This window comes from Herpailurus yagouaroundi, unplaced genomic scaffold (genome assembly GCF_014898765.1).
Source record: "Herpailurus yagouaroundi ecotype Mexico unplaced genomic scaffold, PumYag 163, whole genome shotgun sequence".
In the NCBI taxonomy this organism is placed as follows: Eukaryota; Metazoa; Chordata; class Mammalia; order Carnivora; family Felidae; genus Herpailurus; species Herpailurus yagouaroundi.
Window position 1 is genome coordinate 35,309,400 of NW_024412404.1, and position 21,371 is coordinate 35,330,770.

General features: G+C 45.9%; 1 protein-coding gene across 50 annotated transcripts in view; it reads right to left on the bottom strand.

Annotated features, from left to right (window-relative positions):
- Positions 1-21,371, bottom strand: part of SORBS1 (sorbin and SH3 domain containing 1) — a 231,992-nt gene that overhangs the window by 36,909 nt on the left and 173,712 nt on the right. For 15 of the 50 annotated variants that reach the window (XM_040485947.1, XM_040485944.1, XM_040485966.1 and 12 more), the window contains 3 exons: positions 20,473-20,556; positions 11,500-11,549; positions 2,259-2,431 (listed from right to left, as the gene is read on the bottom strand). In XM_040485947.1, coding sequence (XP_040341881.1) covers positions 2,259-2,431; positions 11,500-11,549; positions 20,473-20,556 — 307 coding nt within the window. Of the gene's footprint in view, positions 1-244; positions 1,712-2,258; positions 2,432-11,499; positions 11,550-15,680; positions 15,783-16,367; positions 16,434-20,472; positions 20,557-21,371 lie in introns of all 50 variants that reach the window. The other 35 variants (XM_040485925.1, XM_040485928.1, XM_040485926.1 and 32 more) reach the window with 6 other exon arrangements.

A 21,371-nucleotide genomic window follows, 5' to 3' on the forward strand; every position in this document is an offset into this window, starting at 1 on the left:
TGAGCTAAACGGCCAATTTTTCTTTCGAAACAGAGTTTGGTGGTTAGTCTAAATGACATGGGGGGGGGGGCTTTGTTTTTAAAGAAGTGCAGCCACTACGAGCCATGATTAATTGCCAAGCAAAACAAACAGAAAACAAAGGACAGACCAGAAAATGAGCACCAAGGGCACACGGGAGGAGGGGACAAAGCAAGCAAAGTGGAGAGACGGGTGAGGGGAGACTGGGCAAATACACAAAGGCCACCTCCAAGGGATGTTCCCAGTTCACTTTGTGGGTTGTTGTTCCTGTCCAGGCCGTGGTCTGAGGACGGCATGGAGTTGCCATTATTAAAGGCCCTCAGGCAGTCCTCTGGGACCACAGGTCTTCCCTGAGGGGGCTCCAAGATCCGGCTCAGCCTCGCCATGGTGTGTCGGGAAGACAGGCGTTTGGGAACCGAGGGCTTCCCCCTAGAGGGGGTCTCGTCCTGATGGGGCTGGCTGGGGAAGTCTGGCTTCTGGCCTGCCAGAGGGGCTGAGAAGTCACCAGAGGGAGGCTGCCTGGGGTGGTACTGGAGGGGCTTTTTCAACCGGAAAGGGAGGGGGCTCATTAGGTAGATGTTCCTGAGGAGTGTGCTCCTGTCCCCTCTGAGATCTGGGCGCCAGTCAGGCTGCCTGGAGGTCTGCTGCTGCTCGTGCTTCCGGATGGTGGTGAAGCGGGTATACGAGGCCGGGCAGGTGCCCTTGCACTTGGTGAGGCGGTGCTTGGGGAAGTCTCCGTGGACACTGCCGCTGCTGCCCTCTCGGCTGTCGCTGGAGACGTTTGAACAGTGGTCGAGCTCGTCAGAGCAGGCAGAGAGGGGCTCAGAAGGCACGAGGCCCCTGAAGCCCAAGGTGGGCTCGGCCATATTGCCACACGTCGGGGAGGCGTAGAGCCCCCCGGGGTTCATCCCGTCCATCTCCCTGGGACGGAGCTTGGTTGACTCCAGGAGGGACTCAGCCGAGCGGGCCGAGATCAGGCCCCTCCGGGACAGTACAGGCGTGGGGGACTTGCTCAGCCTCCCGGACAGGTCCAGGGACGGCATGGACCGGGACCGCTGGATCAGCTGCTCAAAAGCTGTGATGCGGGAGGAGACGGTGTGCTTGGGGATGTGCTCTGAGCCCTCCTGGCTGGGGCCCAGCTCACCCCTGGCCAATGTCAGGCTGCTCCTTTCAAAGTGGGAGGCAAGATCTCGCACGCTCGAGGAGATGGAACCCAGGAAGAGGCCAGCTCGGTTGATCTGGTGCATGTCCCGATAGAACATAGTGAACTGCAACCCGGCCCTTCTGGAGAGAGGGCAGGGCCTCCTGGTGCCACACTCCTGCAGGCTCACGGTGCTGCTCGACTTGCTGTCCCAGTCCCGCCGGGAGCGCGTGAGCAGGTTCTCGATGCTCCCGCCCACTCGGAGGGGGAGACCTCTTTTGGAATCATTCAAAGACAGTGAAACACAAAGGTTCTCACAGCTCTGAGCCTTTTCTGCTGGCAGTAAGACGCTCTTCTGTTCCTGCAAAAGAGCGCTGGGAGCAGAGAGCCTGGGTTTGAATTTAGAGGGAAGGATTTCCGAAATGCAGGCTTTCGCAGCGGACAGGGGTTTCTTGTGCTTACACAAGGGGCCTAATGCATTGCTAGTGCTAACCGTTCGGCTAGGAACTGAAGATGAAGAAATCATGTGAGCATTCCCACCTTTACGATCCACTGGAAAGCATGCAGAATAAAATAAACAGACCCATTAGGTTAAAGCTGAAAGCCGCTTAAAAAAAAAAAAAAAAAAGAGGTCACATGCTCATTTGTCATAAGGGTTTTGTGTGTTGTGTTTTTTTTTTTTTTTTTTTTTTTTTTAGTTTCCAGTCGATGTCCGGAAGCAAAATAATCTGTGCTGCAAAGCAGGTGCAAAGATGCAACGGAAAACGGCCACCCTGCTGGAGTTATGGGAGCTAAGGCTCAGCTCCATTCTCAGAAAAGGGAATCAGAACAAGAGAGAGAGAGAGATGCTTTAGGGAGAGCAAGGTTGGGGTTCAAAGGAAGGGAAACCACTAATACCAGAAAGAAAAATGGCCGGTGAGAAACTAGGGGAGGGGACTAAGAGGCCTCCAAGGCCTGGAAATGGACCTGCGCAGGCAAAGGATATCCTCGTAGCTGGAAGTCACCCACTGCCGACATCCTGATAACGGGCGTGGATGGGTGACAGACACCCAGATAACCGTGCGGATGAGCCAGAGCCCTGCAGGCTTCCCCCAGTTACCTTTAGTGGAGGCCGAGCTGGAGGGTCGCTTGAGCCCACTCAGACCCTGGAGAGGGATGTCTCCACCTTCCAGGACGCTTTTATAGATCTGCCTCTCATTCTCCAAACTAGCAAGATCCCCGGGAGCCCCATCGGATTCCCTCTTCACTGCATGGAAGTTGGAAGAATATATACTAAAGATAGTGGAATTTTAAGAGAGAGAAAAAAAAGAATGGAAGTTAGAATTTTTAACATTTTTCTAAAAAGCACATTACCACCTGAGGGCAAGAATCACACTTCTTGGCATCCTGATCAAGCACTGTCCTTTCTAAAGGGCAGTCTTACTTAGAGCTCTTCAGACAACACAAGCCCAAGGGTGCCCCTGAATGCTCAGGAATCGTGCTGGAACAGCAAAGTGCTCTAACTGAAATGATGGCATTTGGGGGCATCCCAGTGGCTCACTGGGTTGAGTGGCCGACTTAGGCTCGGGTCATGATCTCGCAGTTTGTGAGTTTGAGCCCCTTGTTGGTCTCTGTGCTGGCAGCTCAGAGCCTGGAACCTGCTTCAGATTCTGTGTCTCCCTCTCTCTCTCTCTCTGCCCCTTCCCCATTCAAGTTCTCTGTCCTCTGTCTCTCAAAAATAAATACGTGTTAAAAAACAAAGGAAAAGGAAAGAAAAGAAATGATGGCATCTGTGCTTTAAAAGAGTAACTGAGAAACTCTGGGGAGGGAGGGCTGGGAGAAGGGGGCGGGGAGGGCAGGGTGGGTGCTGGGGGACAAGATGGCACAGCTGAAGACATGAGCGGAGCCTCCTCTGACGTGTTGCCAGCCAAAGTTGGTGACTTCAAGTTCACCACTTGGATTATTTCTCTGGGTTACTCTTCACAAGCACTTTGGCTGATGGAGCACTGAAGTCAACAATTATCCTGGGTCTCCAGGAAAACCGGTCACCAAAGGGGAACCTGGGATTCTATATGCCATTACTACCCCAGCCACATTTTGCACCAGCTTCTTTCAAAATTTGTAGTCAGAACCTTTTGAAATATAATAGGAGTATAAACTCTTGCTCATTTGCATCTTCTGTTTATTTTTATCTTGTTGAAATTCTAGGTATTTTTGCAAGTTACCACAAATCCTTTTAGGAATGAGGTGGGGTACAGAAAAAATTAAGAGCACTTACTCACTGAGCCCTTCCCTTCCCCTAATCCTTGTTTTCTACGCCCTCACCCACTGACACACGGAGACACACATATACACTCACTCAGATAGCGAATGACCTCCTTCCCACAAAGTACTCAGGCTTCTGCTAGGCTGCTTTTTAGTCCTACTGAATTCGGTTTACTAGTATCCGTATGGATTTTTTAGCTCTGAAGATGGAATTGCTTGTCCCAATATTTTATGATGAATATTATCAAGTGTATAGAAAAATGTAAGGAATTATATAGTGAACCCTCGTATCTTCTGGACCCCCAGATTCTACACAGAACACTGGACTGCATTTGCTTATCACATACCTATCCATCTCTTTCCCTCTACCCATCCATCGATGATGGGATTATTCTTACATACGACACAGCCTCTGGGTCCCCGTGGTCACAGATAATGACAACGATGACTCTACACAACGTGGTGAGAGTTGTGTATGGGGGAGGCTTGACGGTCATTCTGTCTTTAATCCTCACAAACAATCCAACTTTTCCCATTTTTGGATGGGGAAAGGAGGCACTGAGAGATCAGCACTTGTCCAAGCAGCCACCGTCCGTGCAATGGCAGCGCTGGAACTTGAGCCTTGTCGTTGGGCACCACATGGCACCCTCAACTGTACTTTTGTACGTAACATTTCCCTACAACCGAGGAGGCAGTGCCTTCCAAGAGCCCAGGCTTGCACAGCACAGGAGTCCTGAGGATGCTTGAGCTCCGTGTCACTGTCAAGTGTCACCTGCCATGAATGTACCCCTGGGACAAGTGGCCCTGGAGCCCAGGAGTCAGAAATGGAAAAGAGGTGGAGACTCTGGTAGAACAGGCCGTGTCTGCACCTCAGGGTACATAAGTTCCGCTGAGCAATCCCATTGCTTCTAGCACTGGTGACATCCTCATGGTAGCCACCACCTCCTAGCTCCTTACCATGTGCCCACCACTGGCTTCCAGAGCTTTCCATGCTCTATTTCAGAAGACTGCCCAGGGGAGTCAGGATTCTCCGAAGTCCTTCTCCTCACTCTCTCTGGCCCCATGTCAGGGGATCAAATGCTTTTCCCCTTTTCTCAGCCAAGACAGGAGAACATTACTGAACACTTAAGGGGAAAGAAAATCAACTCTCAAAGCTGAGAACTTAAAAGCGTGCGAGTGAACTGGGTCTACAGAGCAGCCTCCAGGGTGCGTCTCCAAGAGAAGAAACCTCTGGAAGGGGCATGATACAACAAATCTCTTTCTCCCAGGCTGTGCCCTTACTGGCAGGGGGCCCGCGAGCGGGTCCATGAATACACTCAATAAATAATATTTGTTGAATGAGTACGAGGTCAAATTCTCTGATGGTAAAATTGGTACGCGTGATCTGATTAAGGATTTGCTTCAATTTATGCAAATCATGTTTTTAGAAATTCTTTCACAAGTATAAGAATTTCATCACATCTACTTAGGCTCCTGGCTCCTGACATCAGGGACCATGGAGTCATCAGAATGGTGGCAACAGTAAGACTGCAGGGACTTGGCATGGCCCAGGCCTAGGCTGGCTGTCCTTACGGGCACCCCGGTCCCTGATTGGAGGTGCCCACTCCCACCCCCGGAGACAGAGGCATGGCTCTGCCAGGCTCAGAGGCCTGGGGACAAGGGCTGCCACCCACACAGCTTCTGGCTCTCCTGTTTCTACCTGCAGGGGTGCTCAATAGTGTCCCAACCCTCCTCCCCACCCTCTCATTGACACGGCGTCAACTCCAGTTAGAGGGCAGGACGACCCATAAAGGTGACTTACCAGCTGGTGGCACTATGTGCCACTTTAAATAAATGCAAGCTCATCTAAGTTACAGGCTTTAATTAATTAATTAGCTAATTAATTAATTAATGAGAGAGGGTACAAGCGAGCAAGGGGCAGAGAGATGGGGGGAGAAAGACAGACAAGCGGGGCTCACCTGAACTGGGGTTTGAGCTCACCTGATGCAGGGCTCCAGCTCACCAGATGCGAGACTCGAGCTCACAAACAGTGAGATCGTGACCTGAGCCAAAGTCAAATGCTTAACAACTGGGCCACCCAGGAGCCCAAACTACTGGCTTTAACTTTGAATTTCATAATTAAACATAAATCTGCCCCTTATCTCAATTTCCCTTTTAGAGCCTACCCTCTTTTTGGTTGCAGTTTCTGACTTTTCCTTTAGCTGTGGTGACGGGACAGTCTCTTAAGCCCTGCTGGCCTTGGTTTGGGGTTCACAGACCTCCCTCAGCACTGGGGAGGGACTGAAGGAGGTTTCTACCCTGCTGTCCTCTGAAGTGCCTCAGCCTCGGTCAGAATTTCCAACACAGTCTTCTCCAGGTCTGCCCAGCTTCATCCGGTCATCACTCTGCCATGACTTCATACCTCTCAGCCTCACTACTTGTCAGAAATCCCCTCCTGCCTGCAGCCACTCTACTTTCTGGCTTCATTCCATCCATTATCACCATTTTGTCCTGCTTCCCCACCAGAATGACAAACCAGCAACTCAGGAAACCTCTCAGAATGGATTTGCTATAGCTAATTGTTTTCTTTCTGATACCAAAGCCAACATGCTTTTTCCAGATGTGTAAAATTTCCCAACTGGGGTCTCCTATAAGTTCTGGAACAATGCTTTAAAATGTAAGCTGTCCATCAGATCTCCTAATTATTGGAAAGACAGACATCACTTGTCCCATTGCACCAAAGGGAAACTGAGGGCCAGAGTGGTGAAGGCAATTGTTGAGGGTCACAGAGTTGTTGGGTCTTTACTGTGTTCAAAGAGATCAGAGAGGATGAGAAAAGCCAGGACTGATGAGAAAGGCCCAATCAGCACTGGCAGCTACCGACCACATAACAAAACAAGCCAAGTTCAGCACTGGAGCTCAGCTCTCAGCAGCTTGGGCTGAGCCAGTTTTCAGTTCAAAGAGAGCAGCAGGCCAGGAGGAGACAGGCCAGACAATTCGCCCTCTGGCTAAGATGCAAAGGGGGCTGAGTTTCAAGGGGATTCAACGAAAACACTCGCTGGAAGAATAAAGTGAGAGAATGGAGTCATCCTCTTAGGGCCAACTACTTGCAACTGTATGACCAGGTGGGCTCTGGGGGACCCCAGCCTGACTCCAGTAGGCAATGTGCAGCAGCTAAGGCTAACCTGCTGGGAAAGCAAGCTGTTTCTCAAGTTCTTTCACCTGTAAAACTGTTAAGTATGGTAAGACTGTCCAAGAAATCCACTGTCAAACCTGTTACCATATAGACCTTTCTTCTGAGCTCCAGACACATACATTGAACTGCCTTCCGGAGAGTTCCACCTGGGTGTTCCTCAGGCATCTTAACCCTACATGCTCCAAACCAAGCCCAGCTTTGTTCTTCTGTCTCCTCTTGCCCAAGTCAAAAAGCCCAGGGAATCAACCCCTTTCTCCCTCTCCTTGCTCCCCAAATCTACCCAGTTACCAAGTCCTGCTTCCTCCCTGTCCTACACAGCTCACTTCAGTCCCTTCCCTTGACCTCCCTGGCCACCACCTCACCACCACCACTTCTGCCTCCTCCGCCCTGACTCCCTCATCTCTGCAAATCACTGTCAATGATATTTCTAGAAAAGCTCTCAGTAGTTCATTCCACTGCTCATTTTATACACTCAGGTATTTCTTGAGCATCTATTAAGTGTGAATCACTCTTCCAGGTGGAGCTTCAACAAGGAACAAAACAGGCGACAAATTCCAGCCTCATGGAATTCACTGTTCAGAACCATTTGTTGTTTTTAGCAAGAAAAAAAAAAAAAGCAACTTTTTAACTGTGGCTTTGGAGGAGGAAGTCTAGAAAATCTTTAGCCTTTGTACTGCATGAAAAAAATTACCTTTTATATTTACAGTATATGATTGTTACTCTTTCTGGGTCCCAGCACTGCGTTTACCACACCAGATTCTAATTGTGATTTACAAGCCTGTGTCCCCATCACACTCTGAGCCCCTTGAGGGCAGGCAGTTCATCTTACTAATCTTTGCATGCCCAGTGCCTAGCACTGCTTTTCAACAAATACCAGTGGAGTAAATGATTCTATAAAATTAAATGCTTACGTGCAGATTTCTGAAACATTTTCAAGGCCCAGGAGAGTTTCATATAGTTCTTCAGGTGAAAATTTGTGTTTTGATCTTAGGTTAAAAGAAAGTGTTTTCTGAGGAAAAAGCAGCGTGCTCTTGAGTGCCACTTGCTGGCCAAATAGAGAAAGCTCTTTAGCTAAGCAAAAAATGAATTAGTGCTAAAGAATTAGTGCTAATCCATGTCAACGATGAGGGGCGCCTGGGTGGCTCAGTCAGTTGAGCATCCAACTTTGGCTCAGGTCATGATCTCACAGTTTGTGGGTTCAAGCCCTGCATCAAGCTCTGTGCTGCCAGTTCAGAGCCTGCAGCCTGCTTGTGATTGTGTCTCTCTGCCCCTCCCCGCTCGTGCGCGTGCCCCACTTGTGTGCGCATGTGAGTGCTCTCTCTCTCTCTCTCTCAAATAAAAAGAGAAATGACAATGATGAAAATCATCAGATCTTAAGTCAGGGCTGACTTAAGATCTGATAACTCTAGGGAAATAAAATACAAAATTGGACATTGTGATTGCAAGCATAAAAAATATATTTTTTGGGGTGCCTGGGTGGCTCAGTTGGTTTAGGCATCTGACTTCATCTCGGGTCATGATCTCATGGTTCATGGGTTCGAGCCCCATGTTGGCCTCTATGCTGACAGCTCAGAGCCTGGAGCCTGCTTCAGATTCTGTGTCTTCCTCTCTCTCTGCCCCTCCCCACCCTCAAAAATAAAATAAAACAAACAAATATATATATATTTTTTGAAAGTAAGGACTGGTAGTTATACTGGGATATTGGGGCTATGGGTGAATTTCTTCCTCTCTGTATGCACATTCTTTTAACACTGTGATATGTAGTCATGTTAATTAATAGAATTCTAAACTGTCCAAGATATGATAAGAACATAGATTTCAAACAACATCATCACTTCTCTAGTGACTCATTCTATCTATCAATCTAGAATTTTTTTTTTTTTTTTTTAATCCCAATGTTTTTGAACCTGAGCTGTCCTGTGACTCCTCCTTCAATCTTTGGGGTTAAGTCAAGTCTTGCCAATGTTTCTTTCAACACGTCCTTCCTAACTATCCAGTCTGAGGGGCCAGATTCAGTCTGCAAAAGTTGCTGGCCTCAGTGCTGAGCAAGTTGGATGCTAGTTAATAAAGACTCCCAGGCACATTCATTGATTCAGCAAACATTTGCTGTGCACTTCCCCGAGTGTCAGGCAGTGTGCTGAGGCTGGCTCCCCACCAATTCCAAATACAGAAAAACCTTACTCATTTGAAACAAACTGGAAGGAAACCTAGCCTGACTTATTGAAAAATCCCCAACTGGTAGGATAGCAGGAAGATAAAACTCACGTATTCCTGCCAAGTAGTTCATGAGAGCCAGACTATGGCTGAAACAGAGGTCTTTGGAGACCTATCTCAGTGACATAAATAAGAGTGCTTGATAAATGAACACAGCAAATATCTTTAGGTACACAAACACTCAGAACGTCTGAAAGCGATGTGCTCTTTTAAGCAGTTGCATTAGCCCTCTTCAATCCTGCTAACACAGTATTACAAATAGTTGCCTACGTTGTTTTTTTAATCCCTCAGAACCAGTCAGTTGTAGCTTGCTTTCTGTGAATTTACTGCCCAGTTCTGAGTCAGTACGGTGCAGATGAGAGTTTACGGCCAACATCATCCACTCTCCTAGAACTTCATTATTCCTCTTCTGGCTATAGCTCGGCCGGGTACCAGCTGTGGAATTGTGGGCATCACATGGCCTCATGTGCTTGTTTCCTCGCCTATAAAATGGGCATCAAAAATAACACTTGACCCTGGAATGGTGAAAGGACTAAGTGAGGGAATGTACATAAGATGTTAACCATACGGCCTGGCTCATAGTACATGTTCAATTAAGTCACTAAAATTATTTCATTCAAGACCTGTGCTCCTAACTTTGACAGCTGTGGGCACTGCTTTTTCTTCTGAAAACTTTTACTTACGATTTATTTTATTAAGTTATTATATTGATTGATTGTACCCTAGGGGGCCCAAACCTGAATACTTTTAATCCTTTAACCTCCTTCATTCATTTGCCACTTTGCCTTTTCAGCTACCAACATCCTTCCGGGTATGTGTTTTGCCCACAAACTACTAAGGGACTCTTATTTTAACACTAAACATCGTGCGTTAGATCCAGTAAGAATTCACCCACTAACTAAGGCACATTGACAATTTATTCACCCGTCCACCAGAAGCAGCCTCTTCTGTGCTGTGTACTCTGGGGAGATGGGGAAAGGAAAGGAGGTTTGGGGGGGGCAGTCCAGGCAGAAGGGTTAACACTGGGCAATCCTGAAAACAGTAGGGGCAGGGAGAGATCTGGAGCAATCAGCCCAGCAATCACTGGGCTGTGTCAAGACTGTCAAGGGGACAAATAGGTGGCCCCAGGGACCAAGGAGAGTTTGCAGGGAGCTGTGGCCTCGAAGACGCCCTTTACCTGCAGGTAGCCTAAGGTCATCTGGTGGATGTCACCTCTGAAAGAACATCTCTGGGGACCTAGACAGCCTGGGACTTGTCATCCTTACAGCCGAAGGCACAGTCCAACTAGCTCCTTAATGATAGTGAGCCTCAGAGCCCCGAGTGGAGGGAGCTCAGGAAGGGGGTCCCGACACCATATCTGAGCTCTGAGGTCTATCGCACTGCTGGTCTGATGACCAAACCCGCATTAGGTGTGACAGACTTTATGCCTGGACTTTTCCAAGAAAGCAGGTAACTTCCCTTCTAGCTGCTGTCCTAATGTAGCTTCTCAATTTCTTATGCTCTGGGGTAAATTTAATCATAATCATTAACCCGTATTTATAGGGAAAAAAAGAACAGAATGGATCTAACCAGAGATTTGGTGACTATACTAAAAGAATTAAGATTTTTTTCCCAATTTTCCACTGAAATACCCTAAGCCCAGCTGATTGATTTTCAAATGAAACTACTCTTGTAGCATGCTTTCTTTGGCAAGGGAGGTAGGACATTCATTCCCAAGTGACCACAACATATGCCAGAAATTCCATGGACTCAGCTTTCAGATTAAGCCAGGCTTCTATTTGCAGAGGTGAACTTTGCTCACCGTGGGGTTTACCTGATGCCAATGGAACAGGTACCAGTTGTGCCTTTTCTCATCATATTTCAAAGAATGAGATGTGGATACGATGGCGACGAGAAGCAGCTCCCACCACAAGCTCCCAAATGCACTGGGTGCATCAGGTACTACGGAGATGCGGTCCTTGCCCTCAGGGAGCTGATAATTTATCAACAGATAAATTATCTTGTGTTCTTAACACAAGAGCATGATTCAGGTATTCAGCAACAGAACAAGGGCCCTAAGAGGTGTCAACATTGGGGACAGGGAGGCTCCGGGCCGATTTGTACCAGCTCAGTGCTTGCCATGTGCCGTGTAGGTGAGGGGTAGGGGACGGCACTGGAACGTGTCAGCCGTGTGGCAAGTAATCTGGCACAGGGTTCAGGATGGTCTAGGGAGGCGGAAAGGAGACTGGCGGCTACTCCGTGGAGTGGAGTGTGCACGCATCACCCAGGCAGAATCTGGACTGGTATGAGGAAATAAATCCACATCTCGCAAGTTAGCCCCCTCTTGGCTCCACCTTTCCCCATGAGAGGTGCTGCCCGAGGACCCAGCTCCCCGCCCCTTCCCCTTTATATCCAGTGTGGCCCGTCTCAGTCACACCCCAACCAACAACCAGCAAATGAGTGAACTTTGATTCCAAACTCAGACAGACTCACACCCTAAAGGCAAAGATGCCCATATAGGAAAAAGCTTACAAAAATACTACAAGTCATCACAAAATTAATTTAGAAGAGGAAGAGAAAACAGAAAAATAATTTGAAGAACATTATCAAATTGCTGCTTATCACCAAAGCCACTAGACTGATGCCAACAAAACACCTGGGTCCAAAACATAGCCTCTTCCCATTTCTGACATCAATACAGTAAGCCATATAAATGGTGGCAACTTACTATCCAGGAAGCTCTGAAGAAATTTCTGGAGTGGGGCTGACCGTCGAGCTCTGTAAAGGTCAAAAAAAAAAAAAAAAAAAAAAGAATGTAGATCATTTATTTTACCTCAGATACTCCAAGCCAAGGGGAAAGAGCAGCCCCTTTCCTTTCCCAATGTAGCCAACCAAGGACCTTTGGGAGATGGGGAGCTTGGCCAGAAAGGTCTAGGTGCTGGAAGCTTTCTGGGCCAGCGGGCACTCTCGCTCTCTGTGTGCGCTGGAAGATGGCCCCCTGGTTTATGCTTAAATATAGATCTGCAGAGCAGATAGCCCACCATTTGGCCAACATGCATTAGTGACGAGGACAACACAGCCTTCACCGGCTTATCCCCAGCCCTCAGAGCCCCTGGCCAAGCCCACCAGAGACAGACTCCTTCATGCACCCAATGCCACATCCAGAGAGAGGATCACCTGACATCTTAGGTACAGAAAGTACAAAAATGCATTTGAAAAGACCACACTGTATTTAGATCATTTGTTCACCACTGCAGGTTTAGAATTGGAAATGGGGGAGAAATGCAGTTTCACAAAACCCATGAATGACCACTTCAGTCTGAGTGGGGGAGCATTTTATAAAATTACAGGCCACTACCCAATAGAAAGAAAACAACCAAGAGCTACATGCAGAGAAAAGGCAACATAATTACATAGTTGAGGGTTTCTGTTGTCTTGGAGGAAAAAAGGCAAAGGGCTCAATTTATTTTTTAAAAATAATGTGATAGTTGAATAAATTGATGAAAAAGTTAACTTTTAAAGATACTCCTAACCCCAATGGTGATTATTTCAAGGGAAATACCCTATCTGGAGGGAAGGAGAGAAACACCAGGATAAAGAAAGGCAAGAGTGACCAAGAGGGAGGAGGAGACTGGACAGGAAGCAACCTTCATCAGGGCTCACCCGCCTGGTCCTCTGCCTGCCGAACACCCACCCTCACCTGCTGGGTCCTTTCACTTGGGAGGACACCTCTGCCCCAGGATGAGAACACTGCCCTCCCCCACCCCAGCTGCCTGTCCTTACTCCTCAGAGAAGGTGCGGCTCTCACCTCCATGTTCATCCTTCCAGCCCTCCTGCCCATCTCCCACCTTGCCACCTGTTCCATTCTGGGTGTTCATCCACTTTGAGGATGATGCCCTGGTCTCCATCTTGGAAAAACTTTTGTGTGACCTTGTGGAGCCCTCTGGGAACATCTTCCTTCCTTCCTTCCACAATCGCATATTTTCAATCAGTGCTGTACCCCTGGGGGACCCCCGGATTCTTCTCCACTCTGGCTCCCAGCAACTACTCACCCAGCAACCTCCCAAGATTTTTTTAGAAACCTCCAGTTTATCAAGTCCATTGACCTTTCCTCAGTCTTCTTTTGCTGACCTCTCTGGAGCACTGGGTAGTTGTACTTTCTTCAACTTCTCTGAACTGTTCACCCTCTGACTCTCCCCTTCTCCTGTTCCATGTCATCCAACATCCCAGGGGGTAGCTGTTGTTCTCTCATCCTTTCCGTTCACATGAGTCTCCTTCCATCTTTCATCTGCTCCCAGGGCTTCGCCCATCACTCTCTTCAGGTGGCTCCAATTGACTTTATAAGCCCCTGCCTCTTTTAGGACACCTCGTCTTAGATTTCCAGCTGCCTACTGGATATTTCCTACATGATACCCAACCAATGCTTCAAAAATAAATCACGTAAAACTAACTCCATCTTACCACTGCGCTGATTTTCTCCCCATCAATCTTAGGTGATGTATGAAGGTCCTCACCCCTCTGGCTTCCTAGCCAAAACCCTAGAGTTGCCTCTGTCCCCATCCATCCCCCAATTCTTTGTTCTACACACCAGTTAAAATGTCCTGTTGCAACTTCCTCTGTGAGTGCTGTCACATCCACCCCTCACCTCCCTTCATGCTGGTGGAGTGGGGGCCCTCACCCTTCCATGCTGGGACCCCTGCAGTAGCCTCCATGCCTTCTGCACCTCCAACTGGGGGTTCTCCCTTCAACTTCACCTCTCTAGAGTGAGGACACAGACTTTCCAAAAACAATTCCAGAATCACAACATTGGTCTGTAGACAAAATCATCCCCTTAGCCATATTTTCTGAGCCTCTGTAATCCAGGGTCAACCCTCTTTCCCATACCTACCTTCCACTACTACTGAGTTTTCCATTACAGCTGAATTTTCTACTTTATTCCTTGCATACATGCTAAATGTGTTCACTTCTGTGCTCTTGACCATGCCTCACATGGATGCCCCTTATTTCTACCATGTACCTAGGTTGCACCCATCCTTTAAGATCCTGGCTAACTCCTTGGAGAAGTCTTCCACAAGGTCAGTTTCTCCTGGCACCCAGAGCCCATACCGTTCTTTTAGTTCTTCGCAGGCACTGCTGTGCTTTATTGGAGAGCCTTATGCATGAGTGGGACTAAGCTGTCATGTTTCTGAAGGCAAGGTTCACACATCAGACCCTTCTCTGTGCCCACCTTGCCTGGGTAGTGGTCCATGTACTGGAAGCCATCTAACTTCAGGGAGGCCTCAGCGAGTTCAGTAATTCTCCAGCTGCCTTCCCTCCTTGTATGTATAATAGAACCGCTCTTATTAGACTATTTTGAAAAGTGACCCCTGATTTGTTTTAGGACTTGGAATCTTCATGCTCCCGTCCCGCCCCAGAGCACTCTAGGACTTACCTGAGGTTCTCACTCTCAAACTAGCTCAGACCTTCCATCCCACAGAGGCTACAACCGGTTCCAGTCTCCACCCTGGCTGGAAACCCCCCACCCCCTTCTCCCTGCTCCATGATATACCTGCCTTGATTGTGTGCACTGTGGCTCACCTTTGTGCCTCACCCAAGTTCTGAAGAGGGGCCTGGGTGCACTCACCCTTTTGTGATTCTGGATTCCCGAACCCCAGCTCAGGATCTGCTTTCAGTTCTTCAGCTTCTGACCTTATTTCAGCCTGCCTTGGCTGCTGCCATAATCCCGTGGGCTCCCTACTCCTTCCCTGGCTTAGGGTCCGGCACTCACAAGACTTCATAACCCAAGTCTCTCAAGACCCTCCTTGTCTTAGTTCTGCTTAAACAGAACACGACCCACAGCATTTCCCACTTTTCCTGCCATGGTCTGTGGACCTTTCTAGCCTCTCCAGCAGTGACTGCATTCCTTCTTTATTTTCTGTAAAGATACCCTTTCCTTGTAACAGTCCTTGTTATTTTGTCAGGGAGCCCTGGGGGTGGTTGTCCAAATAGTTGGTATGTTTCTTCCCTTGGCAACCCATTTACCTTGGACTCTCTCTCTCTCTCTCTCTCTCTCTCTCTCTCTGACATATCCTTTAATAAACCACATTTTGACATAGCCCTCTTTAAAAATATCCATGCAGGGGCGCCTGGGTGGCGCAGTCGGTTAAGTGTCCGACTTTAGCCAGGTCACGATCTCGCGGTCCGGGAGTTCGAGCCCCGCGTCAGGCTCTGGGCTGATGGCTCAGAGCCTGGAGCCTGTTTCCGATTCTGTGTCTCCCTCTCTCTCTGCCCCTCCCCCGTTCATGCTCTGTCTCTCTCTGTCCCAAGAATAAATAAACGTTGAAAAAAAATTTTTTTAAATATCCATGCAGGTTGAGTTTCAGATGCTTGTTTGTGGCCAGGCTGTCTGGCCTCTGGAGTGCATTTTTTCATGGAGAACTTTCTAACCTTCCAAATGACAAATAGGACCGCTCTGATGGTGCCAGGCATCTCAAATCACTCAAATCACTGCCACTGTGTTTTTGAAAATGATCTCTGAGGTTGGCATCTCCCAAGGCTGCAAAAAAACAAGGAAAGTGCCCCCCAAAAATGGCTCCCTGAAAATCTGGAGAAGGTATATGGAGGCAAGGGAAGGAAAGGGTCACCTTCTGAGAGCACAGGAAGAGAATGATAAGGGGGTGGGGTCATTTAAATCACCAGCCACCCTGTGTATATTTGAAAAGTCTCCTTTAAGGAAGATGCCAAGCTCCAAAGAAATCCAGGCAAAAATTAGGTTGGTCGGAGAGGAAAACAGGAGTCAGAAAGCCATGCAGCTTAAAAAGAAGCAGCATTACCACTCATTGCCTTGCCTGTCTCGAAACCAGAGAGCAGAGGAGAAAACAAAACCGAGCTGGAAGAGGAACCGACAGCGTGAGAAAAACTAGGAAATACCTGTGACAAGTTTGCCCCGGGTGCTTTATTAAGCGTCTCCGTGTGTTCTAAATCTGCCTCTAACTCTGCTGGGCAGAGGTTGAGATCTGTTTCTAGATTAGTCTGGTTTGAGAAAGAAAAGATGGGGAAGCATGTTTTAGTTTAGAGGAGAGGCAGAAAGAATGGAAGGTTAAGTTTGAAAAATGAGCTGGGTTAGTGCTATACTTTAATAAGGCAAAGATGGCATGACTGAACACAAGAGCTCACTAGAAATCAGGTGCAGACGTGAAAACAGAATGCAACATTAGGCAGAGAAAATATAAATCCTCAAGTCATCAGAGCTCCAAAAGGCTATTCTACTCGCTAGAGAGAACTACAAATACCACAAAAACCTACCTTTTGCGAAAGACCTATTTTTGCTCTTTTCAGAGTCTAGTGACTGTGACAAGCAGGATATGTCAGGAGACTAAGGCATTGCTTTATAAACCTCTAAGCATTAGTAGACGTCTTACAGACTTTGTTAAATAGTTTTATCACCAAGCCAAAAAAAAAAAAAAAAAAGTTATCAAGTTAAAAAAAAGAGATTTGAGAAAATAATAATAATTAAAACAAAACAAAACAACAACAACCAAAAACCCCACAACACACTCACACTAACCAGGCTAGAGAACACACACACAGCCCACGGAGGAGGCACAGAGGAATTACCTTTCTATCCTCTCTAGGAAGGATAGAGCAGTCTCCAGGAGTATAATCCCATATCTTTTTGGGAGGCTGACGGGAAGCAGAGGAGGAAATGAAGAAATGAGCATAAAGACATAAAGACAAACATGGAGACCGGCTCAAACGAAGAGGGGCACACTAGGAGAACTGTATCAACACAGAGAAGTGAACTCAAAACACAGGGAGCAGGCACTCTGCCTCCTGAGGGGGCCGCCCAGGGAAGGGTTCTGCAGGATTTAGGAGCTAGAAACATTAACTGGGAATTTTTTTCTAGGTCTACATCTCAAGAGTAAATCATTGTTGGATTCTAAACATTGAAAACATAAAAAAAGAAAACAGAAGAAAAAAAAAGCATTAACACCAATTTGAACGAAAATCAAAACTCTGATTCTTCCTCACCATTCTTTTTTTCTTTTTCTTTTTTAGTTGAGATGGCTGACATACATCCTCACTATTGTTTTCACATTAAGATGGACACTGAGATTCTATGTTTTTGAAGCAGTCTTCTCCACGGTAGAATTCATTGTACCTTAATAAGTGTTGTGAATTTGGAGATCTGGCCAGGGGAGGGTAAATTGAACCAAATGTGCTTTCTGTGGTTTGTGGCAATGAAATCCATGTACAAAATGGGTGTTCTGTAATGCACTGTGTAACTAGATAATTCCAGTGGACAACACTTAAAATCTCCTTCTAAAGCTGAACTAGACTTTGATAACATTGCTGGTAGCACAGCCGTGCCTTTCATCTGCCTTACAGAACAGTCCGTAACTTGAATTTGAACAGCAGACTATAGGGTTATTTTCATTTTCTCCTTTAACTCTTCAAGTTAGAATTAGAGCTGCATTCGTAAAACAGAACTCTGCCAGGAGAACTGTAAGTTTAATGAAGGAGGGGTTCAGAGGGTAGGACATCTGGAGGTTACAAGCCACTTGTAACTGTGGAACCTCTCCCCCACCAAGTAGACCTTGTTTTGCCTATTTAGACCTGAGACGTCTTATACAACGACTCCTGAACAGAGGAGATCATTAATAGCTCCTGGGATTTTCAGCAAATATTATAACTATGTGGAAGCGTGCAAATTGGTTTACTTTGTGACATTCTGCCTTGAGCTTACTTCTAGAAATCACGCTGATTCCTGCAGAAATTGCGGGGGGCGGGAGGGGAGAACTAACATCCAGACTGTTAGTAATGAACCTGCAAATGAAAAGCAATCTGAATCCAAGGTGCTTTCATCACTGACAGCTAATAGGTCAATAATGCAATCTCTGTGCATGTATATACTCTGCAATGTGTAAAGTAAGTGCTATTAAAAATTACCATTCATCTTTAAGCACTTAATACACTTGGACTGTTCACCTGGAGAAGTAAACTTTTTAAAGTCACTTATGATCTTACCTAGTCATCTCTTTCATAACTGCAAAATGTTAAGGCAGTGCTTACAAATTAAATTGGTTTTAAAAGTCTTACAAAAAGGGTGCCTGGCATCTTGAATTATTTGATATTTTACAACAACGTATCCGAGCTAAAAGGTACTACAAGCCAGCATCTTGCTAAGATTTCAGCTCATCCGGGTGGCTGGCTTTAAGTGCAAGAGTTGAGGAAGAAAGGAGTTCAGGGTCAATGTCTAGTGTCCAAGTTCTGGCAGGCTTTTCACTCAGGGGAAGTGGGTCCGGAGTTGGTATGGAAAAAAAAAAAATAGAAATGATGATTCATATTATTTGGTAAGAGTTTTAATTTCATTCTGCTTCTGAATGACTGAAAAACCTGCTGAAACAATTTCCATGATTTACACCACTTTTATTTATAGCTCTTATTATAGCCTAGAGCAATTAAGGTAGGACTGAAGAAAAAATTTCTCCCGACAACACCTTCTTCCCAAACTTGGAGCAAGAGCCAGTCATCAAGTTGGTTTCACTGGATGACAAGCCCACCCTTCAGATGCTTCTTCCTAGACCATAAGGAGCCACTCGTCTCAAAACTGTTCCTCAGGATATGGGCATTAAGTTATTTTGGCAAGTCTTCAACAGTATTATCTTTTATTACTTTAAAAAACCCACACAAAAAGTCCCATTTTAGAAGGGCTCTAAGGTCTGTGCAAGGAACATCATGGCTTCAGAGGTAATGACGTTTTGGAAAAGGATCACTAAGTCTTTAAATAATTAAGAGGCAGCTAGAACAACAGTAGCAATACAAATTCTAGGAAGGTCTCACTACACAAATGGACCGTGTCCTCAACATTTATTTGGATTGGCTGTGTGATTCTCAGACCACACTTTCCAGCAGAAACAGTGTTAATCTACCAAGCTATTCACAGAGCCTATTTAATGTATGCTGGGACTCAAATACTGCCTTTGCTAACAAAAACAGAATTATTTGCAATTACAGATTCAGTAAAACAAACCAATCACATGATAAAAATTGTTTCGCACCTTTCCCTAAAAGTTAACATTTCAGATAAAACTAATTTAGTTATTTGGCAAATGAGAAATGGCTAGCAATTTGTGAATTCTGAGAGGAGCTTCCAAAATCTTTGACATGGACTCTCCATTACACAGAATTTAAAGCTAATAGCTTTTGCTTACCCTGATGGAGGTATGGCATTGTTATTACATATACCAATCATGGTCTTTTTTTTTTTTTTTTTTTTTTTTTCCTTTGGCAGAGGGGGAAGGGACCACACGATTCAGAAGTAGCTTTTTGTGTGAGATGTTTGAACAAGTTTTAAGAAAAAGAAAAGGGTTAAGATACGGTTAAATTTTTGAGGGTGGAGAAGGTTGCCTGAGGTGGACTTCAGTGAAGTCTGAATGGTGAACAGCAAAGGAAAAAGGGAAAGAAAGGAAAAATGAGGCGTGCACCACAGCTAGGGAGAGAAGAGGGTGCAGACTCCAGGTTAGACACATCCCTCTATACTGCACTAGGTGGCGCTGTTCACTCAGAACAGCTTCGCAGCTAAGGGGCATCCAGGACAGGGTGAGCAGGAAGGAAACTTGTTCCCACCAGCAGGATGTTTGTAAGTCAGGCGCTCCTAACTCAGAAGATGCCTCAACTTCCTAACAAAGCTCAGCATCGCTGAATCAAATTAGCAGTTCCACAGCAGCCGCTGCATCTGTCTTTGGCTTCATCTTAATGAAAAATGTACACCATGGAATGTAACATTTTATTGAGCTATAAATTCCTGTCTGCAAATAAAACTATCATTCCAAGCCCCAGTGATTCCAGTGCTGGCTTCAATGTTTAAAGTTTCATACAAGCATCTGACAAAATGGTTCATATATATATACACACTTAATTCCTCCACCCATAAATTCTTTTTGCAGCTGTAGTAAGACTTTAAAGTAACTGGAGGTTTAGGGTCAGTTTCTAGCCATCTCCAGTGGAAAAATGACTCAATTCTCCCTTCTGTTTGATAGCCCTCTGGGTGCAGGGCTAAGAAAATCCTCCTGTCAGTGCCAAAAATCAGTTTGCACCAAGGCCAACTCAGAGACATCACAGGGAAGCTGCAAAACATTAGGAACTCTAGCACATTTACTGTTGAGCCTAACTCCCATTTCAAATTTTGGGAAATATTACCCTAACTTGTAGATCATTCCCTGAGTCACCTATAACAGGGATGTATTTGTGGATCACATCTACACACAAAGGCCCTTTTGGGCACTTCCCTTGCACATGTACTTAAAAAATTTTTTTTTCTTTTTAAAGCAGTGACAATGCTGGTCTTCCAGTGTGTAATGCATTTTCCTGCTTATCTTCAGTTTGCCATAAAGACTGGTTAAGTAATCAAACCAGTGGCTGAAATAATGCTGTCCACAAGGCGTGTGATATTTGTTGCTGGTGGTGGGGGGTCCTGAGCAATGATTTAGTCGTGTTTCTCTGTGATTTTCTGGCAAGAAATAATTCCAGAGCTCACTGTCCTTTCTCGGCAAAAGCTTACAGGTTGTAATGAGAATAGACAGTCCCACTATTGACAAGTGAAATGGCTGTTCCCTGCTTCCTGCATTCCTTACAAATAGATCTGACTGTTTAGCGGCAACAATGCATCAACAGCATTATTTAAAAAGGTGTCTATAACCACTGAAGCTATTAAACTTACCGGTTTCCCAAACTCCAATTCCGAAAAGAATTTATACCAAGGTTCATTCTTTAAATCTATCTCTTCTGGGCTTATATCCCGACTCTATAGGGGTTGGTGATAGGGAAATGGAAGAGAGAGAAGGATAACATTATGCAAAGATTACATAGGAACAGGCCAGTAGAGATGCAGTGGTTTCCGGGTATCTATAGCAACTGTATTCAACAGCAGCAATCATCCATTTTTACAGACATCAGCAAAAACAAGGAGCTAAAACAGGTGGGAGAGGATGGGTTTATAAAAACAGAGAAATGGTGGTAGAGAGCAGTGAGTGAATCATTCTCAGCCCTAAGGCAGAAGGCAAATGGACTACGGGTGGAGAATTTTACACCATACTGCTGACCTCCACGACAGATCGGAATATGAGCATATTCCTCAATAACTTTGTCGTGGGAGAAGAGAAAGCCTTTATTTCCTCTTTACAAAGAGCTGTTAGTTAGGAGCAAACAATCTGGTGAGCACACCAAACATTTAGCCATCTACATCTATGCCAGATGAGTAGAGCAAATAATTTTTATTGGCTAGTATATAGTTTTAGTACTTATTTGCAAAGCTGCCTTAAGGTTTTCAAAAGAAATGCAAATACCAACACTTCATAAAAGCCAATTTGTTAATACTGCATCTTTAATGGCACATGAGTAGGTGAGAAATCATGTCCCATAAACAGTAAAGTGAAAGATGATATAGGTAAAAACAGAACACAAGCGTCAAAACATTTTAAATGAGCATCCATGGGGGATGAATACAGACAGAATACACTTCGTGTTTTCACAGATAAATGTTAAAGAACTGGGAAAAATAAAGTGAGGGAAAAGCTGAACGAGACAGACAACAGAGCAGGGGGGGAAAAAACTTCTGGG